The sequence below is a fragment of the Phacochoerus africanus genome, chromosome 1, assembly GCF_016906955.1.
Source record: "Phacochoerus africanus isolate WHEZ1 chromosome 1, ROS_Pafr_v1, whole genome shotgun sequence".
In the NCBI taxonomy this organism is placed as follows: domain Eukaryota; kingdom Metazoa; phylum Chordata; class Mammalia; order Artiodactyla; family Suidae; genus Phacochoerus; species Phacochoerus africanus.
The window spans coordinates 202,588,164-202,603,636 of NC_062544.1; the positions used below are offsets into that span (position 1 = coordinate 202,588,164).

Sequence of the window (15,473 nt, forward strand, 5' to 3'; positions counted from 1 at the left end):
GGCCTGCGCCCCAGCCAGGGTGCTGGTGAGCAAGCGGTGGCAGCCTCAGCAGATCCTGCATTCCATGGACAGCAGGCTCTGGAGTTTTATGGCCATGGGGTGGGGCAGGGGGAGGGGTGTGTGTGGCTGCTGAATTTGGTGCCTCGTAGGCTTTAGCAGTTGAGAGGGCCCAAGGTAAGAACAGAGCCGATGGGCAGAGGCATTCTATATATAAGTGGCTCATTAGGTGTTTATTTTATTCTATTTAAGAATTTGTTTTATTAAATTAATATAAAAATCTTTGTAAATCTCTATATACATCTGGTCATTGGAGGTTCCAGTATAAACCCATCTTAGTCCTACCCCTTCCCCCATCACAGGGGGAGCAGGGGTCAAGCAACTCCACTCCCATCCTACCAGGGCAGTGCTCATCTTTCTGCCCTTAGAACACTTGCTGCAGGTGGGCACTGGGTCAGATTCCAGGTAGGATGAGCCAGGAGAAGCTAGCACTCCAGGTCTGGAAGTGGGGCTGGAGCTCCTGCCTTCCCAAGGCAGAAGGAATAGGAGAGCTGCAGGATCTGGGCCAACAGCCATGGCTACTGCCATCCAGGGCTGTCCCTCAAGGGGATCACTGGCACTTGTCGTCGCTGTCAGAAGGGCTGCCCTCCCGAGGGAGGCCGTGGCGAGAGCGGGGCCCCCAGAGTGCATGCACCTCAGTGGTCTCCGTGTCACTGCTGCTGGTGGCGCTGTCACGGAAGCTGGCAAGGGGCGGCCGGACTTTCACACCCTGTGCTGTCACAGAGCCCTCGATAGCTTTCCGGAGCTGGAAAGGTGAGAGGGTCAGATGTGTGGACTCAAGCTCCCTGCCCAGACTCCTCCCCAGGTGAACTGGACATAAGCCTCTGTGCCTTTTTGGAAGTGGAAGTGGCTTTGATGGCCATTATCATCTCACCTCCTTTAGGGTGACAATTCCAATGAGTCTGCCAATACTGGTGACATAAGCATGGTCCACTCCCAGCAGTGAGAAGATGGTGTGAGTCTGTGGGATGGGGAGAAAACACATTGGTCTTGAGGTGTGAGGGGACAGCTCTAGATGACAGGCCAGAGGGACCCAGAACAAGGTGGTAGTGGGGAGTAGAGGGGTGCTATGGATGGTGAGGGGAAGGGGACAGGACCTCTAGAGGAAGATGAAGAAGAATGAGAATGTTTCTGTATCCAGGCCTCAGAAAATTGATAGTGGAAATCTTTATGTTGCTTATGTTGAGAAAGCAGCGGATGGGGGATGGCTTCTTTGTCTCACGTTAGAGAGGAGGACAGAGGAGAGAACAACTGTTCAAGTACGACACGTGGTAGGTAATTTGCCAGGCACCGAGCTATGTCTTTTATACATTAGCATTTAATTTCACTAGTGTCCTGAGATACCCATTCTACAGAAGAGGCAGCATGAGGCTCAGAGCTAAAGTGCTCAGGGGCATGAGCAAGAAGTGGCCTTGCTGCTCCCAGGCCACTTTTCATCACACTATAGGAGGAAGCAGAGCTCCAGTTGTCCTGTGCAGCTGTCTGATTAGTCATGGATATATTCAGGACAGAGGCTCCACAGGCACCCCACTCCCTCTTAGGGGTACTGGCCCTGAATCCCCTGCCTCTAACTCATCTCCATGGCTGACGCAGGCTTCCCTCACTGGCTGGCCGGTTTGGGTGCCCCTTTACCCTGGCTCTGATACTCTAGTTTTGGTCTGCAGCAGTTTTGGCCTACATCCCTCATAGACTGCCTTTTCTGGGGCCCAAGCAGCATCTGGGTCCTTCTGAGATGTAGCTTACAGTCCAACAGTCACTCCTATCCCCTTGTGTTTTTCTTGTTTTGGGCCCTCCCCCAAGCTTTTAAATCAGAAATTGTCAGCCAGTTCCCCTTGTGCTCTAAGTGGATTTTCTTGGGCCAGCTGTCTTGAAAAACACTACTGACTCAGCAGTTCCTGAAATTTTTGGCCTTTTTTTTCTTCTTCTCTGGCTGTACTCTCAGCATATGGAAGTTCCTGGGCCAGGGATTGAATCCAAGCCGCAGCTGCGACCTACACCACAATGCCAGATCTTTAACCACTGCGCTGGGCCGGGGATTGAACCCACGTCACCACAGAGACAATACCAGATCCTTAACCCACTGTGCCACAGCAGGAACTCCTGGCCTATTGTTTTTAATCTCACAATTTTGAGTTTACTCAGTACTCATTCTAGTCATCTTAACATTTTAAAAATCTTTTCTTGGATGGTCCCCTGTAGTGCAGCAGGTTAAGGATCTGATGCTGCAGCTGTGATGCAGGCCACAACTACAGTGCAGGTTGAATCCCTGACCCAGGAACCTCCACATGCTACAGGTGTGGCCAAGAAAAAAGGTTTTCTTATCCAGTTGCTAAATTATTTAGGAGAGGACTTCCAGAACTTCCCTCACTTTCTCCAAGACATGACAGTATTTATAAAAGGAACTGGAAGTTCAGTTTTAGCATAAGCTTTTCCGATAACTATGTCATAACTGTAATGTTATCAAGTTCTTCCTCATGTCTAACTTGAATCCCATGAGCTACAAGTTATCTTTAATTTCTTTATCTGACTTTGGAGGGAAACACATCATTGTTAGAACATTTCCGGTTCCAAAAATCCCTTAGCCTTACTTGCTTATGGTTTAATAGTCCCTCTCATCTCCCAAGGATCCTATTAAATAAGTTCCCCCTGACTTTCTGTTCTCCACAATCCTAATCAGAGCACGCTTCTGGCAGACTATATGCTTTTTAGGTTTGGAAACCACTTGTCCCACTAAACCCTACTGATGTACTTTCCGAACATTCTGGATATTCTCTCCAACTCCCTCACCATCCTCACCAGGACAGGGCTGCAACATTCTAATAGATTCTGCTTTTAGCCTCCCTTCCCTCCAACTTGGCCCTGCCATTCTAAGAGCTTTCCCACAAATTTGAGTTAGACTCCAGAATCCCTCCCCAAGTCCACTCCAGCCTGTTTTTCCAGCCCCAGATGTCACCAGGCACCCTAGCTTCCAGCCTCACATAATCATCCTTTACTGAAAACACCCATTTCTTCCACACTTCGGCACTTCCCTCATGACACGTCTTTTAAAGTCCCCTGTTGTGGCTCAGCGGTAATGAACCTGACCAGTATCCGTGAGGATACGGGTTCAATACCTGGCCTCGCTCAGTGGGTTAAGGATCTGGCATTGCCGTGAGCTGTGGTGTAGGTCGCAGATGTGGCTTGGATCCTGAGTTGCTGTGGCCATGGTGTAGGCTGGCAGCCGCGTGTCTGATCCGACCCCTAGACTGGGACCTTCCATGTGCCACACGTGTGGCCCTAAAAAATAAAAAATAAAGTCCCCTGTTGTTCACCTCTCAGTGTAAGTAGTAATAGTAATTCCTAACATATCAAATACTTATTATGTGCCAGGCACTGTTCTGAGTGCTTCAGACCTTATCAACTTTAATCCTCAGAAAACCCTCTGATGTAGGTACAGTGATCCCATTTTACAGCTAAGGAAAGTGAAGCACACAGAGGCTGAGAAATGTGGCAAGGTTAAAAAGCCAGCCACCACGTGGTGGAATGAAGATTCAGGTTCAGCCCACTGGCCTCCTGTTGACGCTCCAGCTTCCCTCCTCCACCCACAGCTGCTCTGAATGTCCCTGTAGGCGGCCCCTGAATGAATGAGGCACTGAACTGGTACAGGGCTGTCCAGCTGCACAACCTTCTGAATGTTCCTTTCCTGGACTTAATTGGGCTACTACTTACTCCTGGCTCCTCAGGCCTGCAAGGACATTCTGAATCCTCATCTTTTATGTTCTTATCGGTTCCAAATCTTTGTACTTTTGTTAGCTGGTACCTCAAAGGCTACTTTTCTTCCTCTTCTGTTTAAGTTTGTAACAAATACCTACTTTGTTCTTTTTCACTCTAATTTAATTAGACACCAGCGAGCCCTTTGGAGGGCCTGCACTTTGGGGGCTTGGGAACAGTGACTTGACAGGGAGAGGGACAGTGTGGCCTTCTGAAAGACTCCTGGGATTGGGGCCAGGAAATCTGGGCCTGACTGGTGCTATCCTGACTCGGGTAAGTGACCGCCTCACTTTCTCAGTTTCCCCAGGTATTAAATTGGTTAAATCCACAGACTTTTGGGTCAGACCATCTTGGATTCCAGGCCTGATTCTGCTACTTACTAGCTGTATGACCTTGTGCAACCTGCTTAACCTCTCTGAATCTCAATGTCCTTATCTATAAAAACTGGAGTATCACAATATCCATTTTACAAGGTGGTTGTGAAGATTAAATTAAACATGTGAAGAGCTTAGCCCACTGCCTGGCACACAGCAGGCAGTAAAAAAAAAAAAAAATGCCAGTGTTATCATCATCATCCTGCGATGTTTGAGGATTAAGTAAGATGATGGAAAAGCTTTAGAGTCTTAGGGAAAAGGCTTTAAATAAAAGCCAAATGTATTATTCAGAGGCCTATCTTTTTTTTTTTTTTCTTGCAACTACATTGCAGTTCCCCGCCCACTTTGATTCGAGGTCTTCACCCAAAGGCTTATAAGTATCTTCATTACCTTGGCTTTTTGTGGTTTCTGTTCCCTATCTTTCCTGCCCTGGCCCCTGTTGGTCTGTGCTAGGCTGGCTCTTAGGCATAGCCTGCATCTAAGCCAGCTGCCCAAGCTGCAGACCTTGGGAGTTCCCCCCCTTTCCTTGTGCCTCAGAGGCTTGCATGTTGAATCTGTCAACAATTTAGCTAAAACCCCCTGGCTTCTGCCCTAGCAGCCTGCTGGGTGTGCCTATACTCCCTGCCTTTACTTAGAGGCCTGGAGGTGCCCACTGATGCCAGCCGCCCCATCCTGGGGAGCCTGAGGCGGTCCTCCAAAGAGAGTCCCCATCTCTGTTAGCGTCGGCCTCACTCAGCACCAACCTATCCGCGCTCCAGTTTTCTCCCCATTTATATGTGATACAGGCTGTCTTGCCCTTCTGCTGAGCTATTTTCCTATGTTCCTACAGTTTTCCTTTGGCCTACATTAAGTCAGACTTTCTGGGGTCTGACATTCCAAGCCCCCCACTAGGCACTTCTCATCTTTGTTTATCTCTTCTCTGCAGTGTCCCCACCCCTACTTGGATGCTTGTTAGCTTGTTTGTTCGATTTTCTTAGCCTGCCTGTTTCTTGCCTGTTTTTTCCAGCATGGGTGTATCAGCCCTGTCGGGCACTGGCAGCCTCCCGCTTAGGTCCGACTCTAGAGGGTCAGAGGCCTTCTGGCTTCCACCCAGCTCAAGCCCTGTCTTTGTTGCTGCTTTGGTCCAGAGTTCCCTGGGGGCAAGCCTGAGCAGGGGAAAAATGATGCCTGGCTCCTTCGTAGGCAGGAACAGACTAAGGGGCCCTGGCTCCAGGCCACCCATCGTCTGTAGCAATGTGTTTGAAAAACAACTCAGAGCCCACTCTCTGCTGTCTCTTTCTTCCCCGCTGGCTTGAGTCCAAACTTGTGGGAGGACCTAGATCCCCACCCTGCACTCCTGAGAGTCCAGGCAGCCCTGGGCCTCTGGCCCTACCTTGTGTAATGAAGTCCGCTCCACCAGCTGGAAGGGGGCAGGGTCAATTTTGCAGTCACTAAAGTTGACAGGCTCATCTAGTTGCTGCTCCTCCCACTCCAGAATCTGAGAGGGAAAGACCAGAAGGATTAAGAAGCACGTGCCAAGAGCTGCTCTCACCTCCCTGGAAGTTGGCCTGCCCTTTTTCCTACCCCCTCCCACAGGGTCCCTCCCATGGGGACAGTGGCCAAGATGATGACTGAACACACCCAGGAAGAAACAGAGTCCAGAGTCCAGTCACACCTTACCTCCTCAGGGGTCATCTCGCCTTCTAGGTCTGAGTTGCTCTAGGAGAGAGGAAGGAAGGTTGGCAGCCAGAGGCTGGGAGGAGGTGGGTGTATCTCCCCAGTGCAGGGAAAGCTTACCCCGCCTAGACCCTGGCTCTCCCTGTCTAGTGCTCTTGAGTTGCGGGAAGAAAGTGAGCACTTACCGCCAAAGAGATTCGGACCCGCTTCAGCTTGCGCTTGTCACATTTTCCCGACTTCTCCAACTTTGTTAGAGCCAAACCAGAGAGAAGAGGAGTTGATGTTATGGGGAGGAGGGAGGTGAGGGAAAGTGGTGGGGCCAGGAGGAAGGGCACACTGCAGGGACAGAGCTGACATCCAGGAGGGCAGAAGGGCAGGGAGAATGGAGGCAGGCACTGCAGGGTTAACGGAGAGGTGGTCTCGGCGTCAGAGAGAGAGCTGGAAAGAAAGAGCCAGATGGAGAGGCTCCAACCACTCACCTCTGAGGCAGCCTCGGGGGGTGGACTGCCACAGAAGAGGCTTCTGAGGGCGATGCCTGCCTGCTCCACGTTCCCTGTGTTCCCAAACACAAGGCCCCGAGGGCAATGTCATCTTTGCCAGAGAGGACCAGGAGAAGTGACGAGGGCAAGGGGAGAGGTGTCCTGGTTCTACCCCGGGCCCACCCGGGCCGCCTTTTTGCCAGGACGTGCTCCAGTAAAAAGGTTGGGCAGGGGCCCTAGTGAGCTCAGGGGTCAGGCCCCAGCCCCGGCCCTGCCATGCTGGCAGGAGATAGGCTCACCCGTGGGACTCTCCTTGAGGTTCATGGTGCTACTGGAGCCCCTCTTGAGAGCAGGCTTCAGGGGCTTGTGAGTCTCCCCCCGGGCTGCAGGGAAGCCTGGGTCCTCTGTGTTCACCTGCACAGCCAGGAAGGGGTTGGGGAGCCAGTGTCCCTGGACCACCCAATGTCACCCTGCCAATGAGTCCACACAACATTTCGGAGGTCTGCATGCTGCTTTGAAGCTTTTCCCCCTCACCTGGAAGCGGACGGAGGTCTCAGGGCTGGGGGGACTCTCCTGGTCAGAGGGTGAAGAGGTCTGGGCAGCCCGACGCTCCTGCATGTACTGCCGCCTGCGGGCTGGGCTCAGCTGGGCCCCCAGCAATGTCACCACCTGTGAGCGCTCGATGGAGCCCAGGAGGATCATGGACTCTGGATAGAGCAGGTAGGGGACTCAGGAGCCAGGGGTGAGGCCCTGGACACATGCCTTACATCTGAGGGAAGCCTGGCTGGGATTGCTGGCTTACTGCCCTTGGAACCTAGGAGACTGGCTCCTGCCCCTCGCCCTCCTGAGCCGCAACCCTGGGAGATGACCCTAGCACCTGGGCCCCCTCCTGGTCTCACCAGGGGACTCTACTAGGGCCAACATGCGGCCCTTGGTCCTGTGCAGTGCCAACCGCAGGTCCCGGAAGGTGCAGCTCAGGGCCACGTGGGGAACATCCCGCACCATGATGTCTTCCACTCGCACCCGGTACTGCCTGAGGGCACAGAGAGGTACTTGGTTTGTGGTCAGCAAGGGAAGGGTAGCCTGGAGCACTACAACTCAGGGCCATGAGGAAGGCCCCAGAGCCCAGGGCAGAGAGCCAGGGAGTACCCACAGCCCTGGTTCTACGTAGGTGGGTCATCCGCTGCTCCCGCAGGGAGGGGACAAGGGTGGCAGTGGCCAAAAGGGAGCAGGATGGCTGGTCTCCCAGCGTCACTGGCGAAGGACCATGCTGGAGGTGAATTGAGGGGGTCATAGGATGCCTTCTGCCCCTCACCCACAGCCCCCTTTGTCACCCGGTTCTCCGTACTGGTGGCGGCCCCAGCCCAGCTCAGGCAGATAGGGCAGTTTCTTGATCCGGATGATGCTGTCATAGAGTGAGGGCTGTAGGCTCTGAGCAACTGCGTTGGCCAGAATGACGGCGATCATAACAGGCAGGATGTGGGCGATCTGGCCTGTGAGCTCGAACACGATCACGGCCGTGGACACTGTGTGTGTCACTGCTCCTGCCAGCGCAGCCGCCCCTGGGGACAGCCACCCTCAGTCTCCTCAGGGTGCCCAGGCCCCAGATGACCCCCTCTCCCAGCCCTCATAGTTATGCAGAGGTCCTCAGGGCTGCCCAGTATAATCCTGAGGAGTGGGCTTCTGCATCTGAGGGAAGCCTGCTTTCTGCCAGCAGGGGGCACCAGAGCCTAGGCCCTGCGGCCCGCCAGGGCTTTATCAAGACAGACTGGGACCTGGAGCACTCACCGACCACTGCATAGCCTCCAGGCACAATCCGGTAAGTGCTGCCGTCTGTGTGAATCCCATCTGGGAACCAGGCGGCCATGCTCTCGCCCACCAGCCGCCCAAATGCTGCTCCTTCAGGGAGGGGTGTGGGAAGAGAAACAGGTAGTGGAGGGGGAGGGCAGGGACACTAGGAAGAGAGAGGGTCAGAGGGTGGGGAAGGGGGCCAGTGGGTCATTCAGTGCAGGGGACTGCCCTGCAGGGGTGGGGATTGGGGCTGGGCTGGACCAAAACCCGCTCCCAGGCAGAGAAGGGATGGCCAGCGGGTGGCCAGAGGGTGCAGGCTGAGAGAACAGGCAGCTGAGGACTCACCAATGACAAAGACAGGCATGAAGGCCCCACAGGGCACTGGGATGGTAGTGGCCAGTGCAGACATCCAGAACTGCAGGCAGGAGGTCGTTCAAACAGGTGGAGGCGCCACCCGGCCCCAGGTGGCCCCCCAGCTCCACCCCGAAGCCTACCTTGCCTATCCATCGGGCACAAGCATCCCAGCTATCTCGGAATCCCCCAGAGGTGAAGGAAAGGGGAAGGACTCCAGAACCAGGAGACATGGGTTCAGGTCCTCACTCTGCCATCTAGCTGAGTGACTTTGGGCCAGTTACTTAACCTTGTTGGGCCTCAACTTTCCATCTTTAAAACAGGGATACTAAAAGTACCTTTCTCAGACCATTGTCGTGAGGCTTAAGGAGTTAATGTATGGAGAGTACTTAGAACAGTGCCCATCACCTAGTGGTCCTATTCTGCCTGTACATGTGTGAGGAGCCCCACCTTCATGAGAATGAAGATGACCAGGGTGAGGAAGACATTGGCGCGTGGTGGGCTCCATGCCTGTGAGGTTCCGGGTGGCTCTACCTCCTCCATCAGGCCTTGGCGGACCCATGTCCGGTTGTCAAACAGGGTGACCAGCGTCTCTTTCTGGGAGAGCTATTGGTGAACAGGGTGCCTCAGGCTGGGGGACAGACAAGATGAAGGGCAGGGGCCCACAGGACAGCAGGGGCTGATGGTTTTTAGGAGGGATACATCCCAAGAGAAAGTACACGTTCCAGTTCTGCCTGGGGTTACCTGTCCAGCCATGAACTGTCCAAAGCCAGGGGGGAAGGTCAGAGTAGAGATGAGCAGGGTCACCAGAGCCGGGAAGAGCAGGCGTCTAGAGAGGTAGGTTTCACAGCATCAAACACCTACTGCATGCAGACTGGTGATAGGCTTGGGTGCCCTCACATATCTCAGGGCTGAGGTCATGGCAGAGCCTTGGCTCTTACATAAAAGAACACAGTTCTTTTTCTTTCTTTCTTTTTTTTTTTTTTTTCTCTTTAGTGTTGCACCCTTGGCATATGGAGGTTCCCAGGCTAGGGGTCCAATCGAGCTGTAGCCACTGGTTTATGCCACAGCACAGCAATGCTGGATCCAAGCCACATCTGCGACCTACACCACAGCTCACGGCAATGCCGGATCCTTAACCCAACTGAGCGAAGCCAGGGACCGAACCTGAGTCCTCATGGATGCTAGTTGGGGTCATTAACTGCTGAGCACTGACGGGAACTCCCATAAAAGAACACAGTTCTAAGAGAAGGCCCCTTTTGCCATTCATGATAAGACGACCCTGAGGATGATGGCCATCCAAGGTTATAATGAGCCCAGGCTCCTGACTCCCTAAGCAGGTAGCGGCAGCAGAAAACCCATTCCCCCCAGCCCTCTTCGGACACTTTGGAGCCTTGACTCCTCCCCTGCCCTCAGAAGGCCTGCCTGAAGGGCACACTGTGTGAGAGTGTGGAGAAGTTTCTGCCTCTCTCTGTTTCTCTGTGGTACTTAAGAGGTCAGTGTTGGAGGAAGCTGGTGTCACTCATGAAGTTGAAGTTGACTGAAAATGCCAAAAGAGCAGGTTCAGTTGACTGTTCTTTCCCTGAAGGACATTGGTTCCAACAGAAGTCATGGCTCAGGCCTCCCGACTCCCAGTCCTTGCGGTTACAACTGAGAGAGCTGTGCCGAATGGCAGAGGAACTGAAGCTCAAACATTCCCCAGGGAGCACTGCTATCTGGGCCGGGCCAAGGGCCTACAGGAAGCCTTAGTCTTTGATCCAAAAAGCCCTCTGCCACTGACTAAAAATTCAAAAGTGTCAATTTTCAGGTAATTTAAATAAAAAACAAAATGTTCAATCGGTCTGGAAAACACTCTTCTCAACCGAGTAACTGTTTTTGGACTGGGCCCCTATTTGCCATCTCACCTGTCATCTCCCTCCCACGCCGCCCCCCCCCCACCCCGCCCCGGGGCCGTGACCCGCACACAACCCAGAACCAACTCACTTCTTCATGAGGAAACGGTTGATGGTTTTCTGCTTCCGCATCACCTGGACAATCTTACGGTTCAGGTAGACGAAGAGCGCTCCCCCAAAGCCACTAGCGATTCTAGAAAGGGAAGAAGTACTTGGATAAAAGGAGGTCTTCCTGGAGTTCCTGCCGTGGCTCAACGGTTAACAAACCTGACTAGTGTCCATGAGGACACAGGTTCGATCCCTGGCCCCACTCAGTGGGTTAAGAATCCGATGTTGCCAAGAGCTGTGGTGTAGGTCGTAGACACAGCTCGGATCTGGAGTGGCTGTGGCTGTGGGATAGGCTGGCAGCTGTAGCTCTGATTGGACCCCTAGCCTGGGAACCTCCATATGCCCTGGGTGCAGCCCTAAAAAGATAAAAAAAATAAGTAAATAAATAATAAACTAAAATAAAAAAATAAAGGCTTTGTCATAAAAAAAAAAAAAGGAGGTCTTCCCTCTTTTACCTCCTCCTCTCTGACCCACCCCAGCTCCCTCAGCTCCTCACCCAATGACAGCAAAGGCTGGCAGCTCCTGGAGGTCAAAGGGGAAGTCAAGCCGGAACCGGGTTTTGAAGAGAGCTGTAATGGTCTCTGTAGGGAAGCAGAGTCACAGAGGGAAGGGGTGTAGCCTTGAGCATCCCCACCTGAGACATCTTAAGGCTCCCCTCCTGCCCCAGGTCTCCCCCACCTTCATCGCGGTTCCAGACTGCCAGCACGCGGAAGATGAAGGCACTGAAGGTGGCAGCAAAGAAGCCGCGCCAGTAGTTACGCACAGCAAAGAAGGTGGAAGTGACCTCGATGCTGAACAGCACGCCTGTGGGGGCAAGGAGAGGGGAGCGCCCCTTGAGGCCTGGGCCTGGCCTATGGTCTCAGACTCAAGGGCAGGGCTGGGGCTGGTCTGACTGCCTACCTCCAATGGGTGCTGCAAAGCAGCAGCCCACTCCCACGGCACAGGCAGCGGCCAGCATCTCTGTGTTGCGGGATTCGTTCTGGCGAGAGTGTGGGGAAAGGCAAGTCAATGTGAGCCCAGCAGCCCACCCGGCCCCTCTGCCTTCCCCACCCAGGGTCCCCCTTACCTCATAGATGCCACCAAACAAGGAGAGGAACTTGCTGAGGAGGGCAGCGCACATGCTTGCGATATGCACAAAGGGGCCCTGTGGGGTGGGGGCAGGTGGTGACTCAGGTGCACACCCTGACCTTGGCCTGGCTTCTCCCTCCATTTGGAGGCTCCTCTTCATCCCCCAGTTACCTCTTTGCCAAGGGGCATCCCGCTGCCTAGGGCACAGGTCAGTCCGATGACCTTAGCTACGAAGGTCTTGAGGGTGAGGTATTCCTTTAGCACCACTCCCCGCAAGATGGTCTTCATCTCAGGGATGCCAGACCCTGGAAACCCACAGGCCCGGAACAGTCATTTGATGTGCTCGTTTCAGGAGGTCCCGTTTCCACCCTTCGGTTCTCTCCTAGTGTACCGACAGCCTGAGGAGCCAGGATCTGTGTGAATCCGGCCGAGAAAGTGATGAGGACAACGGGGTAGGTGACCCAGGCCAGGTACTGGAGCAAGATGTTAGTGTTCAAGCCCCGGGACATCCACTGCTGAGCTGTGGAGAGAGGACGTGCCACTGGAGCTCTGATGCACAAACATCCAGTCCCTGCCTGGCCAGTGGCCATCCTGATGTGACAAGTTACCCCAGGGAGTGCCGTACAGAACCAGGGTGCGAGGGGTAGGAGGGGGCTAGAGGGCCTTCACTGGGACAGAGGTAAGAGGTAAGAGGGTCAGCTGGATAGGGGAGGCAAGTTGTGGCCCATGGGAGTGGCCGTGACTATGCCTGAAGATGGGACAGTCAGAGTGGCTGGGGGAAGTGGTCAGTGGCCAAGCAGCCAAGACAGTCGGACAAGTGGGGCAAGGGGAAGCAGGTTGGTTCTTCCCAGTCCTCCCCCGCCAGCCCTTGTCCTCACCCTGCAGACAGGCAGCTATGGCATAGTCCATGGCCCAGCTGACCAGCGCCATGAGGAGCCCCAGCAGGACCAGGAAGATCCAGTCTTCACCAACCCTGGACACTAGGAACTTGTGGCAGTGTACGGTACAGACTGGGAGCAGGGGAGGAAAGAAGGAGAGGTTGGCACCAAAGTGCTCCTCCCCCCGCCCCCCTCCCCCATGGGCAACTCTAATGGTCTCTGTCCTGCTCGGCACACACAGCCAAGTCCCTCGCCCCAACCCAGGTCTCACTGCGGCATCGGGCGCAACGGCTCTGTCCGTATTCCAGGAGCTCGGGGGGAGCCCGAGGGGAAGGTGGACCCTTCCAGGGCTCGGGTCCTCCCAGGCGGATCCGAGCGGCTTCCTCTTTGGCAAACGCCCCAAGGTCCTGAGTATACCGGCCATACATCTAAGCAATAGGGAGATGGGGGTTAGCAGACATGGGCTGAGAGGGGATGCAGGGAGGGCTCCTGGGGCCTCAACTCTCCTCCCAGCCCCCACATTATATACCCCCTCCTGAATCCACAGTTCCCTTTTTGGCTTGGGGTGTGGGAACAATGCACAGTGCAGACTGTGGGGGCTGTCCTGGCCAGAGTGATGGGGACAGCCAAGGTACAGAGACACAGCTCTGGGGGTGGCAGAATAATTAGTCCTCTTCTCACAGGCCTGGGGAGGGTAGGGGGGAGAAGCACTGAGGCAGAGTGGGAGGGAAGTCTTCAGAGGAGGAAAAGATGGAAAAACCTAAGGCAGTCTGAAAGTGGGAGGAGGGAAGGTCAGAGAATAAGGGATGGTCAAGGGCATGTGAGTAACAATAAAGGTTTCACGGAACTGGGGGCAGCTGAGTTGGGCCTAGGAACAGGCGGGGCCCCAATCCTTATCACGTTCCTGCTGGGCCTCTGGCCTGTGACCCACTCAGCTGCACCCCTCCCACCCACCCTAATCCCCTTGTCCCCATTCTCCACCTCCACCCCCCACCAGCCTGCCAGCCCAGCTGGGAGTGGAAAGTCTCTCTGGGTGGGTGGAGAGTGCTTAGTGGCCTCAGCCCCACTCTGGACCTACCCTGAGACCAGTGGTGGGTTGGGGGACAGCAGAAGCTGGTGGCTGGGCTGTGACTGTGGATGCTGGGGTGATGGGACGGGACGGGAGAGTGGCTGAGCCATGGCTAGACTTGCCAAGCTGGGCATGTGTTGGGGGGTGGGGAGGAGTAGATTCCGGCTGCCACCCGCAGAGCTTCAGGACACAAAGGGCTCCTGTTGGGGCCGGGGTGGGGGGGTGAGGGAGGGAAAGATAGAGAAAGAGAGAAAGAGAGAGAGGAGAGGGAACTAGAGAGAGGAAGAAGAGGGGAAAAGCGAGGCCAGGGGAGGGGGCAGAGAAGAGAAAGGAGACCAGAGGGGAAGAAGGGAAGAGCAAGGAGAGAAAGTAGCATCTAAAGAGGCAGACATAGCATAGAAGGGGGAGGTGAGTGTTCGAGAGAAAGACAAAGGATCCAAAGGACAAGGGGGAGACACGGGAGCAGAGAGTGAACTTGACCCTGAGAAGTCATTCCAGAGATAGAGACCCAGTCGAAGGAGATGGAGAGGTGGCTGGTGCCTGGCTTTCTTGACCAATGGCCCATTCTCAGCCTGTGCAGATTGACCGACACTTCTAATCCTATGCAAAGGCTTACCCCTCTACCCTTGCTCCACCCCCACTCTTGCTACCTCTCCCTGTCATCCTGTTTCATCCAGTCACTCTTTCTTGTAACTGGTTCCCTCCCAGTCTCAGTTACAGCCCGGGCCCCATCTTCCTGGAGAGTTCCTTTCCTGCCTCTTTCCTGGGCAAATTTCAGGCCACAGGGATAAAAAAGGGGCTTCGGGGCCCACTCCCTTCTCTAGAGTCTGGTTTCCCCCACCCCAGTGACACAAACAGAGGCAAAAGGTTTCTCAAACATTAAGTTACAATGGTGACCAAGAGTCAGCTCCGATCCCAAGGACCCCTGCTTCTCATGATGCTAAGGGATAGCCCTGGAGTGGGTGGGGCTGGATACCCAGGGTCAGCATGGACAAAGGTCCCAATTCCCACACCTTTTCCTGCTTGACCCATCCTCCAGTAAAGCTCCTGTCCCCCAGGATGGCAGGCCACATTTTTCCAGAAAATTGACTGAGGGGTTCCTCCTGCCAATGTTGGGTTACCAGCCCCCAGGGGTAAGGGCCGGGTTTGGGTTTCTCCCTCTAGCACAGTACCATGCACATAGTGGAGACACAGGTGATGTCTTGGATGGCGGGGACAGGAGTACAGAGAGAGTTCAAGGATGTGAGTGGTGCTGGTAAGGGGTAGTGGGGTGCTGAGGCTTGGACCCAGGTGATGATAGGAGGAGCAAGGAAACGTTGGTGGGGAGAGTAAACGGAAGGACACCTGGGATTAGCACCTGAAGTCCTGTCCTCCGCAGGCCCCCAGCCTCAGCCAGAAACCTGCGTGCAGCCTCCCACCCCCAGCTCCCCAGCCCTCCAGCCTCTCAGGCCCTCGAGCCTCAGTTTCCCCAGCTCAGAGGGCTGGGGCAAGGTGAGGGTAGGCCCGACGCGGGGAGAAGGGTAACCAGGAGCAGAGGTCCGGGAGCACACTCCTCAGGGCTCGGCTTACCAGGGTCTGCTCGTACTGCAGCGCCCGCGGCTCCATCCCGTCCTCTGTGGCCGCTGCCGCCGCCGCCGACGAGGCCGCCATCTCCGCTCACAGCCCTCTGGCCTCCCGCTGCGACTCGGGGTCTGAACTGGACTCGCCTCCCAGCCCGCGGAGCCCGCGCCCACTCGCGTCCCGTCCCGTCCCCGCAGTCGGGGCGCCGAGTGCAGAGTGCGGCGGGCCCCGGGCGGGCGCCGCCGGCGCAGCCTCCCGCTCGCGTCCCCTCCTCGGCGGGCGGGCCGAGGGCGGTGCCCTCCGTGCTGCTCCGCCCGCCGGCCCATCCACCGGAGCCGGCCCAGCCCGGCTGGGGTCCGCGTTGGGGCCGCCTCCCGGGCTCTGGAGAGGCGGCAGGGGGCGCTTGCAACGCGAGAGCCCGCGTCCCCTCTCCGCGGAGG

At 55.3% G+C, this 15,473-nt stretch overlaps 1 protein-coding gene across 3 annotated transcripts; it reads right to left on the reverse strand.

Annotated features, from left to right (window-relative positions):
* Positions 1-222: 222 nt before the first annotated feature.
* CLCN2 (chloride voltage-gated channel 2) lies at positions 223-15,283 on the reverse strand. Of its 3 annotated transcripts, XM_047787957.1 has the most exons (24): positions 15,043-15,283; positions 12,676-12,832; positions 12,405-12,536; positions 11,918-12,046; positions 11,698-11,831; positions 11,525-11,602; positions 11,359-11,437; positions 11,137-11,262; positions 10,955-11,039; positions 10,442-10,543; positions 9,203-9,287; positions 8,909-9,064; positions 8,453-8,522; positions 8,105-8,215; positions 7,665-7,878; positions 7,216-7,349; positions 6,851-7,023; positions 6,616-6,730; positions 6,317-6,390; positions 6,023-6,082; positions 5,841-5,879; positions 5,554-5,658; positions 932-1,018; positions 223-802 (listed from the first exon to the last, which is right to left on the reverse strand). In XM_047787957.1, the coding sequence occupies exons 1-24, from the start codon at positions 15,121-15,123 to the stop codon at positions 608-610; spliced, it is 2,721 nt and encodes a 906-aa protein (XP_047643913.1). In that variant the 5' UTR covers positions 15,124-15,283; the 3' UTR covers positions 223-607. The 3 variants fall into 3 exon arrangements, with proteins under 3 accessions (XP_047643913.1, XP_047643923.1, XP_047643931.1); XM_047787967.1 differs by lacking the exon at positions 6,023-6,082; XM_047787975.1 differs by lacking the exons at positions 12,676-12,832; positions 15,043-15,283 and having other exon boundaries at positions 11,918-12,041; positions 12,405-12,470.
* Between the last annotated feature and the right edge of the window lie 190 nt (positions 15,284-15,473).